Here is a 19,639-nt window from a genome sequence, read left to right as displayed (position 1 = left end):
CATTTTTCCAAATCAATAGGTACTAGTGTAGGCTTTGGATGAAGGTCGGTGACAGAGTAAATATGCAATATTCAATATGAATGAATCAACCCTAACCCTAGGAAGAAGGTCAAAACCACACTGCTGTTATCACAATGTTTAATTTTTAAGAAAAACAGAAGTTACAGAGATGAGCTGGTAACATAACCCAAACTGACTCTGAATATGAAGCCATATCAAAGACTAGTAGGATCCTTCCATTTCAGCCAAGCCTGGATTAGTGTGCCACTGAAAGGTCACAATGTGGCGCTAACTACTGAGAAACTACATGAGGCGATCAAAGAAAGGCTGAGCAGAGCTGAGCTGTAAGATGATAGCGGCGAGGGTGAGAAGCTGGCAACTATCACTAACGAATCTGTCTGAGCGAATATCACTCACGCAACGCTTCACATTACACGCAAGACAGGGATCACGTAGCACACATTAAGACCAAAATCCTGGGTTGGCAATAATGATACAGTACAGCACCCATAATCATGAGGCACTCATGGTGTTTCATTTTACTTGTACCTCATTCCCACTGTTACTTATTGTTTTTTAGTGCTTTTCAGGAATTAAAACCCTATTTTAGCCTTACTTACAAACATTTTCCATTCCTCTGCTTTGATGGATTTCTTCTTCTTGAACGTTGCTGAAGTTTGAGGACAGTATGACTGACACTAAAACGTTTGGTTGACAGTTTAAATCAGTTTCTCCTGCAGCTCTTATAAATATGGCCATGTCTCATGAAGTCATTAAGATTTTAGAAGTTATACATAGGAAGAAGGAAAAATACATAAATAATTGATTTTTCCATCAAGTCATACAGCTGTAAGAATTTTCAAGCCACATGTGTAAAATGTTCTGTCAGTCTCAGCCCTGGTTTGTGCCTCCCATGTATGAGCACTACATTCGAGTCACAGAGTTCAGCATCAGATTTTCGCCAAAAAATAAATACCCCGCGATCTGTGAAAAACCCAGATGTTCATTGCACAACACTTAGTGCTGTTCTAAGGTATTCCCAAAATCCTTAAAGAGTCTTCTAACCTTCTAATCTGTTGAACTATAAAAATCATTTTTAACCCGTTTCCCATTGTGCATCTTTTCCTAATCCAAACAAAGATGGCAGTCGAAAATGACATACTGTATGTCCTCGCTCGGTTTTTACAACGTGAACCAAAATTAAACATTTTATTATCAGTTATATTGGTATATGTTGATGGTACTTTTCAGTATTTTATATTTCCACACAAAATATTGCAATAAGATTTTGTCATGTGTTTTACGAGAGCAAGGACATATTGTATTTCATTTTTGGCTGCCATCTTTGTTTGGATCAGGGAATACAGTGACAATCTGGGGAAAATTGGATGCTTAGCTCTGTGACTCAAATGTCATGCTATATGTGAAGCACAAACTGGGGCTATATCTGTCTATTCTAAATTGACAATCATGCATTTGCGTCAACTACATGGCAGGACTACTGATGTTTGTTTAAATAAATACAACTAATGAGCCTGAGATGATTTTTGCTTCAGCAAAAAGCCCAAAAAATAAACATTACATTCTTAAATTCCTCATGGAGTCTGTGTTTTGCTTGTCCTGACTCTGTTATTGTTTCTGTTGTACATGGATGTGCAGCACAGAGTCAGTACAGTACCAAGAAAGGCTTCCAGTTGACAGTTGACAACCAGCTCTACGTGCTTTCTTGGAAACAAGAGTTGTGTAACTGTATTGGAGGCAGGATCAGGTGTATGTATTATTAGTGCATTGCTGCATCACTCAGCTGACTTAGAAAAGGAAGGAACTTTGGCAGAGCTTAGACTCGCTAATACAGTGGAAAGAGCTGCATATGATTCATCTGAGTCATTAAACAAAATAGTAAGATGCATATTTAGACCTGTGACATGTCTGACCCACATCTCCTAATAAAAGTGAAAGTAGTAGTGGTACTAGTAGAAAATGTAAGTGAAAAAATGTCACATTCTGCATCTTTTACAGCTCCTTAATGAATCATACAAACAATTTTCTATGTCTTGCCAGGAGCTCCTAGGAAAGTGGTCACAATAGCAAATAAACTGTATGAAAGAAATGTTCTACTCAGGAAATTTATCAATGTGTCATGACGGGACTGAAGGCGTGCATTGACAAAGTTCTGGGGCATCTCCTTCTATCTGGCTTACACACTTGGCTGACAGTGATGATAAGACACAGGAGGAAGGGTTTGGTCTGGAAGACAAACTGCTTGAGAAATTCGTGTGCAAGTAATCGCATGTTTGATTCAGATAGCAAAGTGTGGCTGTGGTGTCCAATTATGGCTTAACAGTGACCTTTTGTGAATTTTAAAGCTCATATGGTACAACTGCAATAATCCCATAATATCTATAAAAGGACCTGTAGTGCTGTCCTGCTCAATAGTGAGCTTGTAGTGCTATTCCTAAAATGCTTATTGCGTCACTTTAACATTCCTGTATTACTTCTGAGACTTTAAAATTAGCTTGCGGTGCTCAATATTCATGTTAAAAACCATTTAGACCAAACTTTGCATATTTTATAGCATTTTTAAGATTTCCTGGCAACATCGAGACACATGAAGTTTTCTTGTTACATTGTTTTTTTTTAAGTATTTTTCTAAAATGTCTCATAGGAACACCATATTTCTTTTTAATAAGGGTATGTGGAACCAAATGCATCTTCTCGTTTCTACCCGCACTTTATAGCTTGTATTTACCAACCACATCAGTCCACTATATTCCGAGCATGAGAAATAATAACATTACAGCACCTTCGGCTCCACAAGTCCCCACCGGCATTTGAGGCATTATACTCCGCCCACTCAGTATTTAAACCCACAATGTCACCAAGCGCTCAGCTTCACACTGAAGAACTTGATCTTGACCAACACGTTTGGATCCAAGGGGGGAAAAAAAACTCTTAAACTAAACACAGATTTTAAATTATAAGCGAGAGGGTAAGACTTTCATTTATTACCATTATTAAAAGGTTTGAACAGGTTAAACAGTTAAGAAAATCATTTGCATATTGGGCTTGTAGGTGCATATTTGCACGTTTTCAGGAGAATGTGTGAATGCTTCATCTGGGGCAGAAGTTTCAGTGGATGCCATGAAGGAGGGATCTATAAACAGAAGTTTTGAAGTGGAATTCACTGATGGGGGTGTTTAAGAGCAGATAGTTTGATTTAAAAGTTGCCCATTAGCTCTAAAAGGAATTAAATGTGTGCTTTTTTTCTATTATTGCAGGCTATGCTCAGCAGCTTAATTGATCTTTTTTTTTTTTTTTTTTTAACTTCCTCCTCTTTTTTTTCCTTTAAGGTTTCATCTCCAATCTCTTCTGCCAAGCCTGGATATCTGAACCCGGCACACTTTTCTGGGATTTCTTTTTCCTTTTTTTTTTTTTTTTTTACAATATTTATTTTGATTTTTTTCCCACTCTTGGGATTTAAACTGCGCCCAGTCGGTGTGGTCGCCCCCTCCTTCCCAGAGAGGGTGTAAAGTAAAAGCTGGTCCGGAGATGCGGTCCCTTCTCCCGCTTACTGTGTATTGCATCAGCCTGGTTTCCCTCCAGCAGCTGCTGGCTCTGCCGGCTGAGGAGCGTCCCGGCAGGAGCAGGTAGGAGATTTGACTTATTACTACTTTATTAAACACACAGACCCGCTCCTCACTGCTGATTGGTCAGATAGCTCTCCGTAAAAGACAAGAAAACGCACCTGCGACCGCAAACCGCTCATTTAAATATCAGTGCATTAACCTTGTAGCCGCTTAATGAGCAATTTGACTGTACAGTTTGGAGTTAAAGCGCATTACTATAACCTTTATTTAATGTTAATTAGTTGTAATGTCGTTATTGGGTATCAAATGACTTGTCAAACATGAACTATTCAGTAGCCTATAGTGTGAAAGTTATTGCAAAGCTTTGTTTTAAGCTCAATTGTTGAGCGGACTTTCGCACTGTTTGAATACATTTTGACTGAGGACTGCCGTGCGTCAAACTTGACACCTTTTTATCTAATTTATAGTATGAAGTTCATCTCTGCTCAAATAAGCAGCGACTAAAAGGCTGGATTATTTCGTCTGTTACCTGTATAATAGATCACATCTGTGTGTAGAAGTGAAAGTGCTGTATTGTTGTGTCGGGCAGATAGTGGATAATGTAGACAGCAAGGTCAAAGGCTCTCCCATGACACATTAAAACAGTTTCTCCTTGAGATAAACCCCGCTGGAGAGCAGATCAGCTGTGGAAAAACTGGCTTTGATATTTAACATAAACATAACTATTTGGAGTATTCAAAATATCCAAAAGATCATGTAAAATTCTATTTATTTAGACAAAAAAGAGTGTCTATAAACACTAACAATAGTAATCCTATTAGTAAAACAGGCTATAAAGTAGGCTAAAGTGTCAAGTAAATGATATTGAGGTCATATTGGTTAGATTAGATTTGATTTAAAGTGTGAAATATGTCTTAAATTCTGCATTTGACAGCAGATCTAACTAAATTTGACCCAGATTTGACTGCCAGTCATCAGTGTCATCAGTTCATTGGCATCTGTGTTGCAGTTAATCTGTATTTTATGAACTAGTTTCTAATTTTATAACATTTTCCATTATGATTCTCTCTCCTGAATCTTCTTCCACCTCCAACTCTTGATCCAAGCAGCTGTGGCACGAGTAACTGTTTATAGAGGTTTTGTTTAGTTTCATCTCCCTGTGATTCTGTAGGAAAACTGTTATTTCCAAGGTGGGAAAACCAGTTTGTCCCTGGTCAGAAATACCAGTATGTGCTATTGTAAAGGATCTTGTTATGCACTGAATGGCACCTGTACTTTTCCATCCCTTAAGTGGCAGAGCTTTTAATCGCAAAGCCCAGCATAAGACGACATTAGACCACAGCAAAGCAACCAGTGTGATTACTCACAGTCCAACTTACGCACTCACACACACAAACGTACAGTCTTGATGTGTGTGGGAGGCCTGCCAGCCAGCGATGCAATACGTGCGTGGAGTTGCGTTGTTGGGGAGCAGTGAGGAATGTAGATGAGTCAGTGTGTGAATGCCCTCTTCTGGTGGATTTTGGATCCACAGCTGCTGAGTCTGATGCAAATCAGAGGCAGACTCAGTGACTAAGAAATCATGAATTCTGCTGCAGTGTGAATGGTAGTCCTTAGAGGGAGTGGTGATATGGTCAGAAGCAGCTATTGATGCTGTTTTAGAAGATTTTTTTGGATTAGCTTTATTTGAGTATCTTAGACTACTAGGCCACCTGATACCCCTGTTGGTGCTGTTCATGATTTTTTTGGGGGGTTGAATTCTTGGATTAAAGTCAAGACAATTATTATCACTAACTTTATAAAATAGTAGCAGAGTGGTGTATGTATCATCAAGAGGGGTTTTTCCCAGGGTAAACGTTCTAAATTTATTAAAAAAAGAAAAAGTACATTCTCCTGTGTGGGCAATTTTAGCTGATGTGTGTTTGTGTTAAAGTATTACTGCCTGTGTTGTAGTTATAACAGAAACAGTAACACTACAGTTTGCAATGATCAAGCTTAATCCCATAAAATATAAGAAAGCACTTAAGATCTAATAAAACAGTATAAGGAGATCAGGTGGTTCAATTTTCCTCCAGGTGGGCATGCACGCACATGGCCATCCCTGTCGTGTGTGTGACCAGAAGTGTTTAAAAGGTTGAACACCTGCTGGTGACATCTAACCGAAATGAAGGGAAGCAAGGCTCCTGTATCCGCTCTCTGTTTGCTCTGGCCTCCTTCACCACACCTGCCAAGCACTGAAACCCCCCATTATTCCCATCTCTGTTTGGAAGTGTCAGAGGTATTTCCAGTGTGGGTCATCACTGTGGTTTCAGATTTCTCTGTTGGTGCGACATTGATGCAGCAGGGGGATTTACTAGAATACAGGGGTAGTTTTGCAGTTAGACTGTACCATATCTCACCAGAACATTCAGTAATGTCCCTATGCCAGTTATAGCTGCTAATACAGCATTTATGTTCTTTTAATTCTGTGTATTTGCTTGTCTTCCAATTACATTTAGTTTTTGGGCATCGGTTTCTCACCTGCCTTGTCTTTTTTGAAGTAAACCTGATTTAGGCAATTCTCAAGATGTCTGAAATTGGGATGTGAACATCATTACCTGGTTCTCTTCATCAGAATTAGGGTAATTTGATGACTTTTTGGTGTGTTTTCTCATTTTTTTTTACCACTTTGAAAAGGCCTGTTCCTTGTTCATCGCTGTTCTTGACTCTGTGGAGGGTCAGGACAACCTCACCCAAAGGGTATAACTTCGACCTCAATCTGTCGAGTCACCCCAACCAATCAGCACATTTCCCGAATGCAGCAACAAGCTCACAATCCCTCACTGGCTTCCCACCATGAAGACAATTGTGTTCCATTGGGCACCCATCCATGTCAAAAGCAACACAGTCAAGGACTGAAACCCAATCTTTGCGGTACCACTCAAATGGTTTTTTCAGTGTATTGTTGAGCATTTAAATACACTCAACAGCCTACAGTTGGGCACTGTCATTTTTATGAAGACCTTTAACTGTATGGCTGATCATAGCCTATACAAATGTATTTCACTCTGACAGCATAGTGAGCATTTCCCTCCTCCATCACTCCTCATGCCTCGCAACCCACCACATTTCTCATTTTGCACATCTCTCATAAATGTCCTGTTTGGCTTTTATTAGAACAGTAAATTCTTGGTCTTCTCTTAACTTAGCACATCCTGTTCTGTTACCATCACACGCTGACAGGCTGATAATAACAGATACGACTACGCTACAGTTTTTTTTCTCCTCTGGGATGCTGAGCATGTCTGAGCTCAGAAGTCTGTAATCCTTCTCCGTTCTTTGTTTGTGTCCATGTTGTCCTGATGTGTCCTGATACGGTCACGACAAAAACCCACAAAGACGCTGTAACAATGCCTGACGGGAGCTTTCCAAACAAGGAGAAATTGCATGTTCCTCGGATCACAGGCAATGCCTACCCTTCATTGTTGCTTTACATAACGTCTTGAGGTTTTTTTTTTGTATGGGAAAATAGCTGAAGTCCACAGCCAAACAACAAGTTAAATATGGCTTTAGCAGCAAAGCAGCTTTACAATACAGATTCCAGAAGTGGGAAGTGGCTCATTGCTTTGAGACAGAGGACACATAAAGCTAATTTGCAGTCAGGCTTTTCTTACATCAACCCAATCTGCTTCTACTCTGTCTGGACCAGGGTATGATGACATGACAAATCAGTCTGTGCATGTATGTTGTGGATGCAAGGTTGTTCGACCATTTTCAGGGCCAAATAAAGTCATGTTTTTCCCCAAAGCATTTGTTAAATCATTAACCCACCAGCGTGGGGTTCAGACATCCAATGTAGATACCCTTAACATAATATTTACCTGAGAAACAGACTGAATTAATCTCACACAGGATGGCTTCTTGCCTTGTTGATGTGAGTTCTGAATGACTCTGCACATGCAGCTGGCTTTAGGTTCGTCCTTTTTCATTTGCTATCTCTATTCTGACATGTTTACACCTTATCAAGCAACAACACGAACTACATACTCTCACTTTATCCCTTAAACATTTTTAGAAAACCACTTTCGAGCTTGCAGAATGATTGAAACCAGGATTCCCTGTATGGCAAATAATCTCAAGAGAGGCCACTTCTTATATGTCTTCTTTAATTTGTTGCATGTTGTAAACAGACATTTTGGCTTGGACTCATAGATATATGAACAGCATAAACAGTCCTAAGGCTCCATGGGGGTCAATCTGACCAAACCCAGGCTGCAGTTATGGAGGGAAAAAGCAGCAACCTGGCAGGCAGAGAATTCCACTGTGGATTAATGGCTAAGACCTAAATTCCACCCTCCACATCCTTAAAGAGCAGGTTTCCGCTCCACACAGAAAACCACACCGTTGTGAAGGAGGAGGAAACCTGCTGTTGTTTGAAGTTGTGATTGCGAGTGTTTTGTCTACTTGCATCGCAATGACGGGGTTTCAGAGCAGACATATACAGTAGCTTTTGACTTGGCAGCTTGTCAATTGGTGTCAATTACAAACTGTACTAAGTACATTGAATGTCCAGCCCTGCTTGTTATGAAAGCTGAACTACAACAGAACAAGTAAGACCAGTGTTTGGTGTTTAACAAATCACCTTTCGTTTATTTCTGTCCACAACAACAATCTCTCCACTATTACCTACTGGGAGATTACAGATGAATGTGCCATATTTACCGCTGATTAAGACTGCCCTTGGTAAGCTTCAGCTTCTCTGCTAATTATGTAGTGCATCTAGAGTTAGGTTACGGACAGCTTACCTCCTGCATGGGAGCTGAACCTCTCCATCAAGATGGGTAGACGCCAGCTTTAATTTCACACCCTAAAAGCAGCAATGTAGCCCACTGCAAGGTCAATACAGAAGTCAAACCAAACAAGGCAGCACAAAAGGATCGGCTCAGCGTTTGATCGAACTGTAAAATCCTTAGAAATCATCTTCAGTCAAAAGGAATTTTAGTTTAAAGCTCTTAAGCTAAGACCATACAAGACGTCGAAAACCACAGAGGGTTGAACAATTAAAGACAAAGAGGCTTGTATATCTTTGATCGTCTGCCAATCACCGAGATCTCTTTTTCTGCTGGCATGTGGGATTAGGCTCTTCATTGCCATATTAGCCTGTTTTGGGAGATCAAATATAACAGACTGAAAGAGTTCTCCACTTCATTTTTTAACTCCTGGAAGACAATCACGGCAGTCCCAAAGTCTTTTTGAAGAGGAGCTGCTTCTGGGCAGGTTGACTCAGGACTTGTCCCTGGATTTGCCCTCCATTACACATATGTCACATGAAATGTGACATCAAAATTTGTCTGTATACTATTAAAGAACTAAGTACTGTATTGGTGAATTAAACAGAAAGATATCAGGCTTCAAGTGAGATAAGCAAGAAATGCATTGTATTGGAACTCTTGAAAACCAAACAAGACCTCTAGAAACCAAACACTGAAGAAACACTCATTTAACAAACAAACATCATCTGCCACCTGTATCCTTACTCTTCCAGGAAGTATTTTTCTTTCTAACTGTTATTGTAGTGTAGTCACAGGGTCTATATGGCCATGACAGTGTCCTAGAGACCTGTGGTGCAAGTGCAAAGTCTGGTCCAGGGTGAGAGTTGGAGAGTTTATGTTGGGTTGGGTTGACCTCATAGGAGAGAAGTTAGGGTGAGAGATCATAGATTTGTGTGTTTGTCACTGGGTGCGTGTCTTCGCCAGTTGAGGAACAAACAGCAAACCTTGTTCCTGCTTACCTATTTATCAGTCTAAGCTGCTCTGATAGGACTGTTAGCTAAAAACATGCGCCACATTCAGCTCCCAGGGATGTTAACCATGGTGATAAAGAGGTCAAAGCACTGATGTCATGGATCCTAAAGTGGCAGCTTCTCTTACATTACAACTTACAACTCTACAGGGTTTTCTATTTCATCTCTCATATCTTCTCATTTTATTTTTTTAACAAGTGTTTCCACTTTTGACATAATGAGTTTTACTATTGACATCCAGAATTTAAAACACGAAAAGGAGGATCATCTACACTACAAATTACAGTTCTGCCTGGCTGTATAGAAGAATAAAGTCAGGATAAAAAAAGGTGATAAATTATCACCTGTTTGAAATTAACCCTTTAAACATTAGAAAAACTTTTTTTTTTATGGGAGTGTACATACAAATGGGGCACCTATCCAAGTCAAGAGCAACAGGGCCACCACTGCTGCCTTGTGACCCACGTGAATAGCTTTCCTGTGCAGTCAAATTTAACTTCTGCTTGAGACCAGGTGGGTGTAACTTGGTGATGTGGCACCATGGCACACCAGGCCTGTCCTGGAAATAGTGCTTGCCACTGTCTGTGGTCTGGCATTACGCAACTATTTATTCAGCCACTGCCACTGTTGGACAGCAGGTCCTGCACAGACTACCAGACCTGCCAGCAGTGAGCCTGCAACTGAACTAGCTGAATAAACCAAAAGCTTCATGTTTCAGAGAGGAATCCCAAACCCACCACAGCACAGACTGTAAGAGAAGCTGTCTGCTGCCACAGAGCCTTGTGATGTCTCACATCTTAAACTCTTAGCATGACTAAGGACTGAGTGTTCATGGTGAAATAACACAAGTCAGCATTTTACAAGTGGAACACACTTTTTATAATTAGATCATCTGTGGCTTCTGCCTCTGAGAACATGGGGAAAAATTGCCAAACCTGATGCCGTGGAAGATTTCTTTTCTTTGACACAGAAAAGCAAACATGGATATATTTGCCCTGATGCTTTATTTAAATCTCATTACAAAAGAAGAAGCTATTGCTAAAAATGAACATATTTGTCTTTTTTGTCCACTGGCTGCCAGGGGCAACAGCATATTGCTATTTACTTCTCAGCATCAGCAGTGGTGATGGGTTTACACTCAGGGACTTGAGTCACACTGTGCTGTACAAACACAGCAGTGACAGTTCAGTGAGGACCTCCAGGGACAAGTTGTGAGAAGCAACTGTCTCTGTCAAACAATGAACAGATGGTGAGTTTGTTGGCACTGTTTGCTTAACGGCCTGTAACCGCTGGTCCACCTAGCTGCAGAACATGCTCATCTTAACAGGTCATTGAGTCTTATGTGATGTCTCAGAGAGACATTTTTCGTGAAGGATCTGCTCACCCAAACTACAAAAGGCATATTTTTCTCACTGGAGTATTTTCTCTAGTTAAGTGACAGTTTGGGTTTCATTTGGCCAGGCTGTAAGATATCAGGATTTGAGACTTCTGCCTCCATCCCTATACAACTGAAGTAAAATAAATTCCGTATGTGGTGCTCAAAGCAATGAAAAGTGAAATTTGAACAATTCATATGCAACTTCTTTTTCCTGAAACAATATCCTGGTTGCTATGGACAATCCACAGACCTCACTGTGAACAGTTTTTACTGGAACTACATTCTACTGAAAAAATAAAAACAAACAGATTAGCATCAGATGTAAAATTGTTTTTTTTCCTCATCTGGGACTTTAATGTTCTCCCCTGGAGCCCATCAGCACCACTGAGACATGGTGGCCCTGCTAAATCTCCCATAGCTACCATTTGCTGAAACCCAGCTGGGCATTAAAATGCAGCATGGTGCAGGTTTTGATTGTATAATGTAATAAGTGAGGCTGACTCAGAGCACATGTTGTTTTAGGCAGCATGTGAAAAGCCATTAACTTTTACAGTGTGCATTAAGAGATGAGCATGGTGTCCACGTGGATGGGTGACTGTGTAGAGAGGCGCTGTGTTCAGACAGCAGACAAAAATGATGTGTTTATCAAAGCTGCTTTGTACGGCTAACCGGATTTCTGCATAATTACCAGCTGTCCTTACATCAGTTGTTATTGTAACAATGCTGGCAAGCATATGCCAAGGTCAACTTTTTATCCACAAACGTATTTATTCTGTTTTATCTATATTTTATCCATGAATGCAGCAATAGTTTAGACATAGAGGTTTCTCTGTATTTGGGCAGTTTTATTGGCGGTGTGGCTGTGGGCCAATGGCGGTCTGTTGGTCAGTCCACCACTTTGGTCCAGACTGAAATGTCTCAACTAGCGGACATTCATTGTTCCCCAGAGAATGAATCCTACTGGCTTTGATGATCCCCTAATTTTTCCTGTAGCGCCACCATGAGGTTGAAGTATTAGATGGACCGTCATGAAATGCCACATTCACGTCCCCCTCAGCATGACTTGTAATAACTTTAGTGACTCCTTAACTTTAGCACCACCAGCGGGTCAAAATTTTAACTTGTCTAAACCTGTGGTTTATGACCAAATACCTGCAAAACTAATGGCATTCCCATCAGCATCAACTACACTTCATGTTAAGTTCTTTTCACAAGTTAACATGCTAAACTAAGATGGTGAACACGGTAAACAGTACTTGCTAGACATGTGAATGTTAACATTGTCATTGTGAGCATGTTCACCTGCAGATATTAGCATTCAGCTCAAAGCACTCAGCCTCTCCAAGCCGCTAGCATGACTGTAGACTCCTAGCCTTATTATGATGGTATTTTGAAGGTGTGTGACATAAGCCTCCTCATTTGTTCACGCATTCTCTTCCCATTTCTTGTCTCTGCTATTTGTTTTGCAATATATTAATGAATACTGTAAATGAAAACCTGATTTCAGTGGTTATCCATACATTTTTAGAGACGTGGTTTGATCCCAATAAATGAATGAGAATCACATACCGTCAGGATGAATTTTCACCTGATTTCTTTTTTTCCTTAGGCTGGACCTCCTCAACAAGCTCATCGACCAGAGAGAAGATACAGCCTTGGCTTCAGGAGGCCAGACTGACATTGCTGTCCCCTCCTCAGCCCCCAGCCAATCCCCAAAATGGCTGCCCGGTTTCCTCAGACACCCACCGGCCTCAGGAGTGAGAACAGCTTCTCCCAGCCTAGCGTGGGCACGGCCCACTGAGGCTTCGCAGATTGAGCGGAGTGCGCTGAGAGCTCGTCGCCATGCCCACTCAGGATCGCGAGGGGGTCACCACTACCCCCATCATGCCCAGCTGATGAGAGTAGGTTGCGTTCTGGGAACCTGCCAAGTGCAGAACCTCAGCCACCGGCTCTATCAGCTCATTGGCCAGAGCGGCAGAGAAGATTCATCCCCCATCAACCCTAGGAGCCCCCATAGTTACGGATGAGTTAGTTGACTCCTCCAAACACCCCCAGCAAGTCTATCTATATCTCCAGTTATTTATCTTTTAACGTATTACTGATAGTCATTGCATTAGATTTTGATGTAGTCCATAACTTTTGTTTATCTATCTCATAATGACAATTATACTCTGTTGTGCCTCTCTACTTTTTGTGCTGATAAACGAATTTGAGGAAAAGAATTCAAATTCAAGATCATGACCCCCCTTGAGTTCTCTCACCACCCTGAGAACACTTGCCTTTTGAAGGATGGTCAGCTCTCCTCAACATCTTTCCTGAACACTCAAAAGAAGCCAAGAAGCCTCTGTTTGACGTCTTAATCCTGTTAATGTAAGAATGACGGCTTGTCTTCAACACCATCCAATGGCCCGGTCCTGTCTGCCAACTGACCTGCCCAGCAGTGGTTATCCCTCGGCTCATTGATCAAACACTTAAGCCCCTAAAGTGGATTTCAACTTGCACTCCGTGCTGGAGCCCTGTCAAAACCAATGTATCCCCAAAGACCTTGTGAAATGACCCAATGAACCCTTTTACCTCTTTTTTTGCCCCTTTTTTTATCCTTCACTACACCCCTGTTTTTGGAACTCCCAGATCATTTTACAACTGCATAGACAATGTCAATATGAACACTGACATCCCTGGAAGAGTTCACAAGTTTTCAGTTGATACTAGGAATTTATTCCACGTTGGTCCAAGAATGTCACACAGCAGGACTTAATGTTTCAGGACCACAGTTTACATTTGAAACTCGCCACGGTACTTGAGTTACAGAGTTTAAAAGCAGTCTGAGTCAGGATTTAACCACATAAACTGTGCTGAAAAAAGAAGAGGGTCATCACCCAGTGCCTTGAAAGGAATCTACACAGAAACTGAGTTCACAAAGGATCAGTTTCAATGTTGCATTATAGTGGCTGGTTGGCTGACACAGTAGGTGGCAAAGTGAACCTTGGAGCCATGGATCAGTGCTCCGTCACACTGCTGCAGGCATTTTCCTCCCCGGAGGCCTAGTATGAAATATTAGCCCTTTCACGTGATTCATAAGTTCTCCCTGCAAGTCAGGACTTTGGGTTGACAGCACTTTAATAAACCTGACCTAATCACTTCAGTCATATGTACCGCCACAACAGGGGATGGGGGGCCCTGAGCCTCCCATGGTCTTCACACTCAACACAAATACATAAATATAAAGAGCAAGGCATATGGCACACATGCAACCTTGAAGTTTGCAGATATTGAAGGGGCCAGTTCAACAAAATTACAATAAAACGTATTTCCCATATTTTCACAGATTTTTGCAGATTTTACGAGTAAGCTGATATCTTATTTTGGTCAGAGATGTTGCTGTTGACTTAAAAAATAATTAAATGCTGTGAGCACCATGGAAATTCCAGTCACTTCCATGTTCTCCAATATGTTGGAGTGGAGGCAGAAATCTAAAAGACAGAAATTCCAATACTGGTTTTATTTTATTGCCTTGGGCAAATAAAACCAAAAGTAAGTTTGCATAGCAAGATAGACTCAGGGCACCTAAGAAATGTTTTTTGTAATTTGGGTGAACTGACTGTACTTCGTATCCAAAAAGAAAAAAGCTAGGGGCCAATCAAGGGATTTTGGAGAACCTGTTTTCAAAAAGAGAAACACTCTTAAGGGTGTCTCATAGTGTTGCCTTTGCATGTCATGGATTACAGTGAAAAAAAAAGTCAACTGTTCCTTAGATTTTCTATAGGCAATACTTGACAACATCTTGTACTATACACGAAATTCTGTTGGCAGCAACGGGCACCCCTGTAGTTCACATGTAGTATGTTAAATGGGTTTAAATTAGTCTTGAGGCCAAAAGCACTACTGTTACATTGCGGGTTTCCAATGAGAGACCACAGGGACCAAAATTATAGGTGTATGAGTGCCCAATTTCAAATATGTACACAAAAAATAGAGTAGCATCAAAAATACATGCCCTGACATTTCCCTTTCTCTATTTATGTCCGTCTCTGAAATGGTGGGTGGATGATGGACTGAGAATAACTGAGGTCAGGCTTTCCTCATCAAGCATGCTAAAATCTCTCCAAACAATGCAACCATATCTATAAAACCCACATTTCTGCAGAGAAACATAATTACAATATATACTATTTACATAGTTGTAAACATCTATTCCAAGCCTTTACTATATTGTAGCCTGATCTTAACATGCAGAGGGTTTCATTGTAGGAATACAGGCCAAACTGTCGGCCCACTTTCTGATTTCATTTAGATTTAATTAATTATTTTTTCAATCACAGGAGTATCTATTTTAGGCTTTGTTGCTCTGTATATCAGTTCACAAACATAAAAATTTGGTATTCCTAAAATAGAGCATTAGTCGAAACCCACCAAATACCTGGCAATACTTGACAAATCGAATTATTTTACAGTATGTGATCTACATCATATAATAATGTGTTCTTTTATATCTTAATCTGTGTATCTCTGATTTTTTCTTTGTATCTTTTGCTTAATTCTTTTTCTTTTTTATATTTAGTCTCTCTGCCTCATCCTGTCTCTCACCCAGAGGTCACAGGGTAATAATCGGTGGTTCCTTAGTCTTAAGTCTAATCTGTTCAAAGGCTTGCTGAGGTGAAACATGCCATTCTCTCTGCTGTAATGGAGCTAATCAATGTCTCGTGACGGATCATTAAAAGGCTTTTCAAATGCTGAAAACCCTGGTGGATCTCTCTACTTTTTAAAATGTACTATTTCTATTTGAGCTGCTTTATCAGGACACTTATCTCCTGTGTTTGATGTGTGCTCTGGTCCATTGTACTTCAAGTCTTTTTGCGCAGTATGTTTTTGTGACGTCTGAGGTTGCGTCACATCAAGTTGTGTGAGTAAACTGTGCTCGACCGCTAATACCTCCCCATATGTGTCAAGAGAAACATCTAGAGCTCTCATTGCTCTCTATTGCAAAGACACACAGGAATGAGTGCAGAGTTAGCGTGTGAAATGTTTCTGTTAGCTTTGTAAGATACAGTAGATCCTGGTAGATCTCAGTAGGTTGTGTTTTTGCTGATCACATGATCTCCTTTAGGGTCACAGGAAAGCACTTTAATGCAAACACGTGTGTTGATAGTTCCTCACAACTTGAATTTCACTCGTTGTAATGAAATTGTGAAGGTTGGATGAGGTTCTTCTTGTAAATGTTGTATTTTAGATTGTCTGCGAATGTGTTTGAAGATGTCAGTGCACTCCATGTGGCGTCAGGATGACTGTGAACGTCGTATGCATCTGTGAATATATATATATATATATATTCCGCCAAACTATTTAAAGAAAATTATGTATTTAAGTTATCTCTGTATGTTAATATCTGTATGTCACCAAAGACTATTTATCTCATCTTTTCCACTGTTCCTTAAACATGATCATATGGCAGAAAAGGAAAACAGTCTGAACTGTAGTTAAAATGTTACTGTTTGACAATGTCCTTCACTCTGTAAAATAAAGAATTATACTGTAGTAAGATGGAGTATAGAGTATGATTTCAGAGAGTATGTGTGTGTGTATGCATTCCTAAAGGACATAAAGGCATGCATGATAGAAATGAAATTCTGACAATACCCAAATACAGTTCCAAATGATCTTAAAAAATGCAAGATATATTATTCGGTACACTTGAAAAGATCATTTCTAGTCATTTCCGCCCTCCTCCACCTTACTGTGCCCTTGACGTAACTGTTCTGACCCAATTGTCCCCAAAGAAGTCAATCATTACAAGTCACTGAATGACAAAGCAGACAGATCTAATGAGGGACAGAGGAAAATGAATGAAACATTGAGAAACGTGTGATCAGTTCATGATCTGACAGCAGACACGTAAGCAGTAAAGGTCGTATGACTGGACAGAGTTAATGAGTGACAGGGGGTTTGGTCAACAGCAGACCAGCTATTGGTTCGTTTAGCATCTGGTAAAAAAGAGGAGAGGGAGGACATGGAAAATTTTAAGAATATATATATCATATATTTCCACTTGCTTAACCTAAACCGAGAGAAGATTTAATTTTTAATCCATTTCTCTGACAGCAGGAACATTCGGTTGAGTTAACCATTTGAAACTGAATGTTCCACTCGTTCCCTTTAAAGTTCTGCTTAAGTGGATTCAAAGTTAAAGCAGCTAAACCTTTTTTTCCACGCTGTTTGACCACATCATCACATACCAATGCCCTGCTTGTTCCAGCACTTCACTGAGGCTACAGATGGATGATAAATGAGAGGAGAAATGAACATAAAGCGTCTCAGTAAGGTGTTGTTTCACCACAAGTCTCTAGAACAACTTCATTGCTGTCTCTTGAACTCTACCAGAGGGATGAATCATAGGTGTTCAGTTAGGTTGAGATTTAATGACTGTCAAGGCCATAGCGTGTGATTCACTTAAGATCATTTTCATACTAATCAAACCATTCAGTTACCACTCATGCTGTGTATGGGCGCATCTGCAGTTTTTATGGTTATCCACTCATTCATTCAGGCTTTAACTTGTCACCTTCCCATATGTCATTCTTACATTTATTGAGACAAAATATTTTATGCCAAGATTCTTGACTTGGTTCAACATTTATCCTGGCCAGAGGGAGAGCATTTGCTGGCCAGCACTTCACCAAAAAGCATGGCGTGAGAGGCTTTTGCTCTAAGGGTGACAGCCACAATGAAGCCGCCAAGGACTTTCCAGCAGAGAAGTAACATTAAGTGCACCCAATTCCATTAAAAAAAAAAAAACGACAATCTAACATAATGATGATTAATGATGGATCGCTTGTCAACTAGTCTACAAAATATGTGCTGAATTAAACAGTGGTTCCTACAGTTACTTTATTTTTAAAATATCATCAACGTTGCTTGCCTTACACCTACAAACAAGGCCTATTTTAAATTGTGTATTTTTATATGGGAGTTTGGTATGAGTGTTGTTAACTCAGAGGCTGTTCAGTTGGGCTGTGCTTTCAGCGCCTTCAGTGATTACGTCTCCAGCATTTCACAGCAGAGAACACTGCTTATTTTTCCAAAATTTTGAAACCTAATTTTATATACTTGGTGATTTTTTTAATCATTCAAATTTGGCTGGGTGATTAATGTTGGGGTGTTTCAGTGTGCATTTAGTTCAGCCTCTGACTGAACTCAGAACTCATCAAGAACTCTGGTTCTTTCTGTTATTTCCCTCCAGTCTCCCTCTCTTTTCTCCTCTTGTTTCTGTACATTCATGAAGTACATTCATAAAGCCCCACGATAAGTGCAAATTTTTTGCTCAAGATGAAACATTTTCAACTTTCGTGGACACATATTTGTGTTGCCTGGGGTGAATTCTTGCCTTATTTTATGTAATCATAACACGAGAAAAATTTGATCTGCGTTCTGTCTGAACACAGCATTGGAGTCTATAGCAATGTTAGCCACTCTGTGAGACTGTACTTATGTATAGCGGTGCTTTGAGCTAAATGCTAACATTAGCATGGCAACATGCTCAGAATGACAATGCTAACATGAACTGTGTCCAAAATCATTCTCTCGTTCACTCAATCACTACTCCCAATATAACAGACACCCGATAGCTAACAGTAAGAAAAGTAAAATGAGATTTTGGACACTTATAAAATATTAAAAAATATTGTCATTGTGGGATTGTTAGCAGAAAGTCGTAAAAACGTTGGCCAAAATCATTAGGACTCATCCTCTGGGCGCGATTAATGTCAGTACCAAATTTCATGGCAATCCATCCAATATTTTACACGACATTTCACAAAAAATGTCCACCTCATGGTGTCACTAGAAAACAGAGGATCACTAAAGTTAGTAGCATCCATCCTCTGGGGACCATGAATATCTACAAAATTTTATGGCAATCCATCCAGTAGCTGTTACTGATATTTTAGTCTGAACTAAAGGGGTGGACTGACCGACATTCCCATTCCTAGAGCCAATGCTAAAAATGTGGATCTTGCTTGGAATTTAAAATAAATATTGTCCTTGCAATGAGCTAAATTTAAACTGAAGGGACAGAATTTGACCCAGAAGTGGCAATGCTGCCTCTCTCCCCCTCAAGGTGGTTTCACAAGGCCCTTCTTGGGTTTTTAAAACTTACCTGCACAAATCAGCAAAGACACATTTCTTCTCAGTGTTTATGTTTCGTCCTCGTGCCTTGCTGTTATCACTGTGCCCCTACGTTTTATCACTGTGTAAAGAACAAATACCAAAAAGGCCACCAGCATGAGTTATGTCATATCGTCCTGCCTGCAGCTGATGTCAGAAGGTAGAAACTGTGTCACATACCAGTGAGGGATGTCTTCTAACAATGAATATTATATTGTATGCAACATTCTCATAGATCCCGTCTGCCTTTTGTCAGCAAAACAAAATAACATGCTCCAAGTGATTCAAAAGCAGAGAAATCCTGTTTGAGAGTCAAAAGCCCACGCTCACACTGAAAACCACATACTGAATTGTTGGTGAGGTCAAGTGACTGGAGCAAGATGACTTATTGCAGTGGTTTCTAACCAAGTGAAAATCCTAGGAGGCCTGAGATCTGGTTCATGTTGCCTAATGGAAAAAAGAGGAATATCCAACATTTTACACACAGCAGATCTGCACAAACCTAAGGCCAGTAAAATGTTTCAGAGCATTCAGTGGAATGCAGACACATATACACAGCGTAAATCAGAGATTTCACACTAACATTACGGAGGTAAAAGTGGAAGAAGAGAGACGGAGAAGGAATTTAAGTACAAACTCTGTGGGCCACTCCTTAAGGTCCACCTAAGTAGTGCAAGTTAGGAGGTCTTTACACTTCAGAGCAGTCTGAATCCTTCTCAACATGGATTCAGG

At 40.2% G+C, this 19,639-nt stretch overlaps 1 protein-coding gene across 1 annotated transcript; it reads left to right on the top strand.

Annotated features, from left to right (window-relative positions):
- The first annotated feature begins 2,879 nt into the window (after positions 1-2,879).
- adm2a (adrenomedullin 2a) lies at positions 2,880-16,282 on the top strand. Its single transcript, XM_067581554.1, has 3 exons — positions 2,880-2,989; positions 3,351-3,647; positions 12,357-16,282. The coding sequence occupies exons 2-3, from the start codon at positions 3,550-3,552 to the stop codon at positions 12,772-12,774; spliced, it is 516 nt and encodes a 171-aa protein (XP_067437655.1). The 5' UTR covers positions 2,880-2,989; positions 3,351-3,549; the 3' UTR covers positions 12,775-16,282.
- The last annotated feature ends 3,357 nt before the right edge of the window (positions 16,283-19,639 follow it).

This window comes from Thunnus thynnus, chromosome 23 (genome assembly GCF_963924715.1).
Source record: "Thunnus thynnus chromosome 23, fThuThy2.1, whole genome shotgun sequence".
Classification (NCBI taxonomy): Eukaryota; Metazoa; Chordata; class Actinopteri; order Scombriformes; family Scombridae; genus Thunnus; species Thunnus thynnus.
Note: the sequence above shows the minus strand (reverse complement) of the source record. Positions and strands in the feature narration are given on the sequence as shown.

Excerpts from the sequence above, each read along its gene's own strand:
- adm2a (XM_067581554.1), top strand. The coding sequence starts at position 3,550 with ATGCGGTCCCTTCTCCCGCTTACTGTGTATTGCATCAGCCTGGTTTCC. Across the intron at positions 3,648-12,356 it reads GAGCGTCCCGGCAGGAGCAG|GCTGGACCTCCTCAACAAGC; the intron begins GTAGGAGATTTG and ends TTTTTTCCTTAG.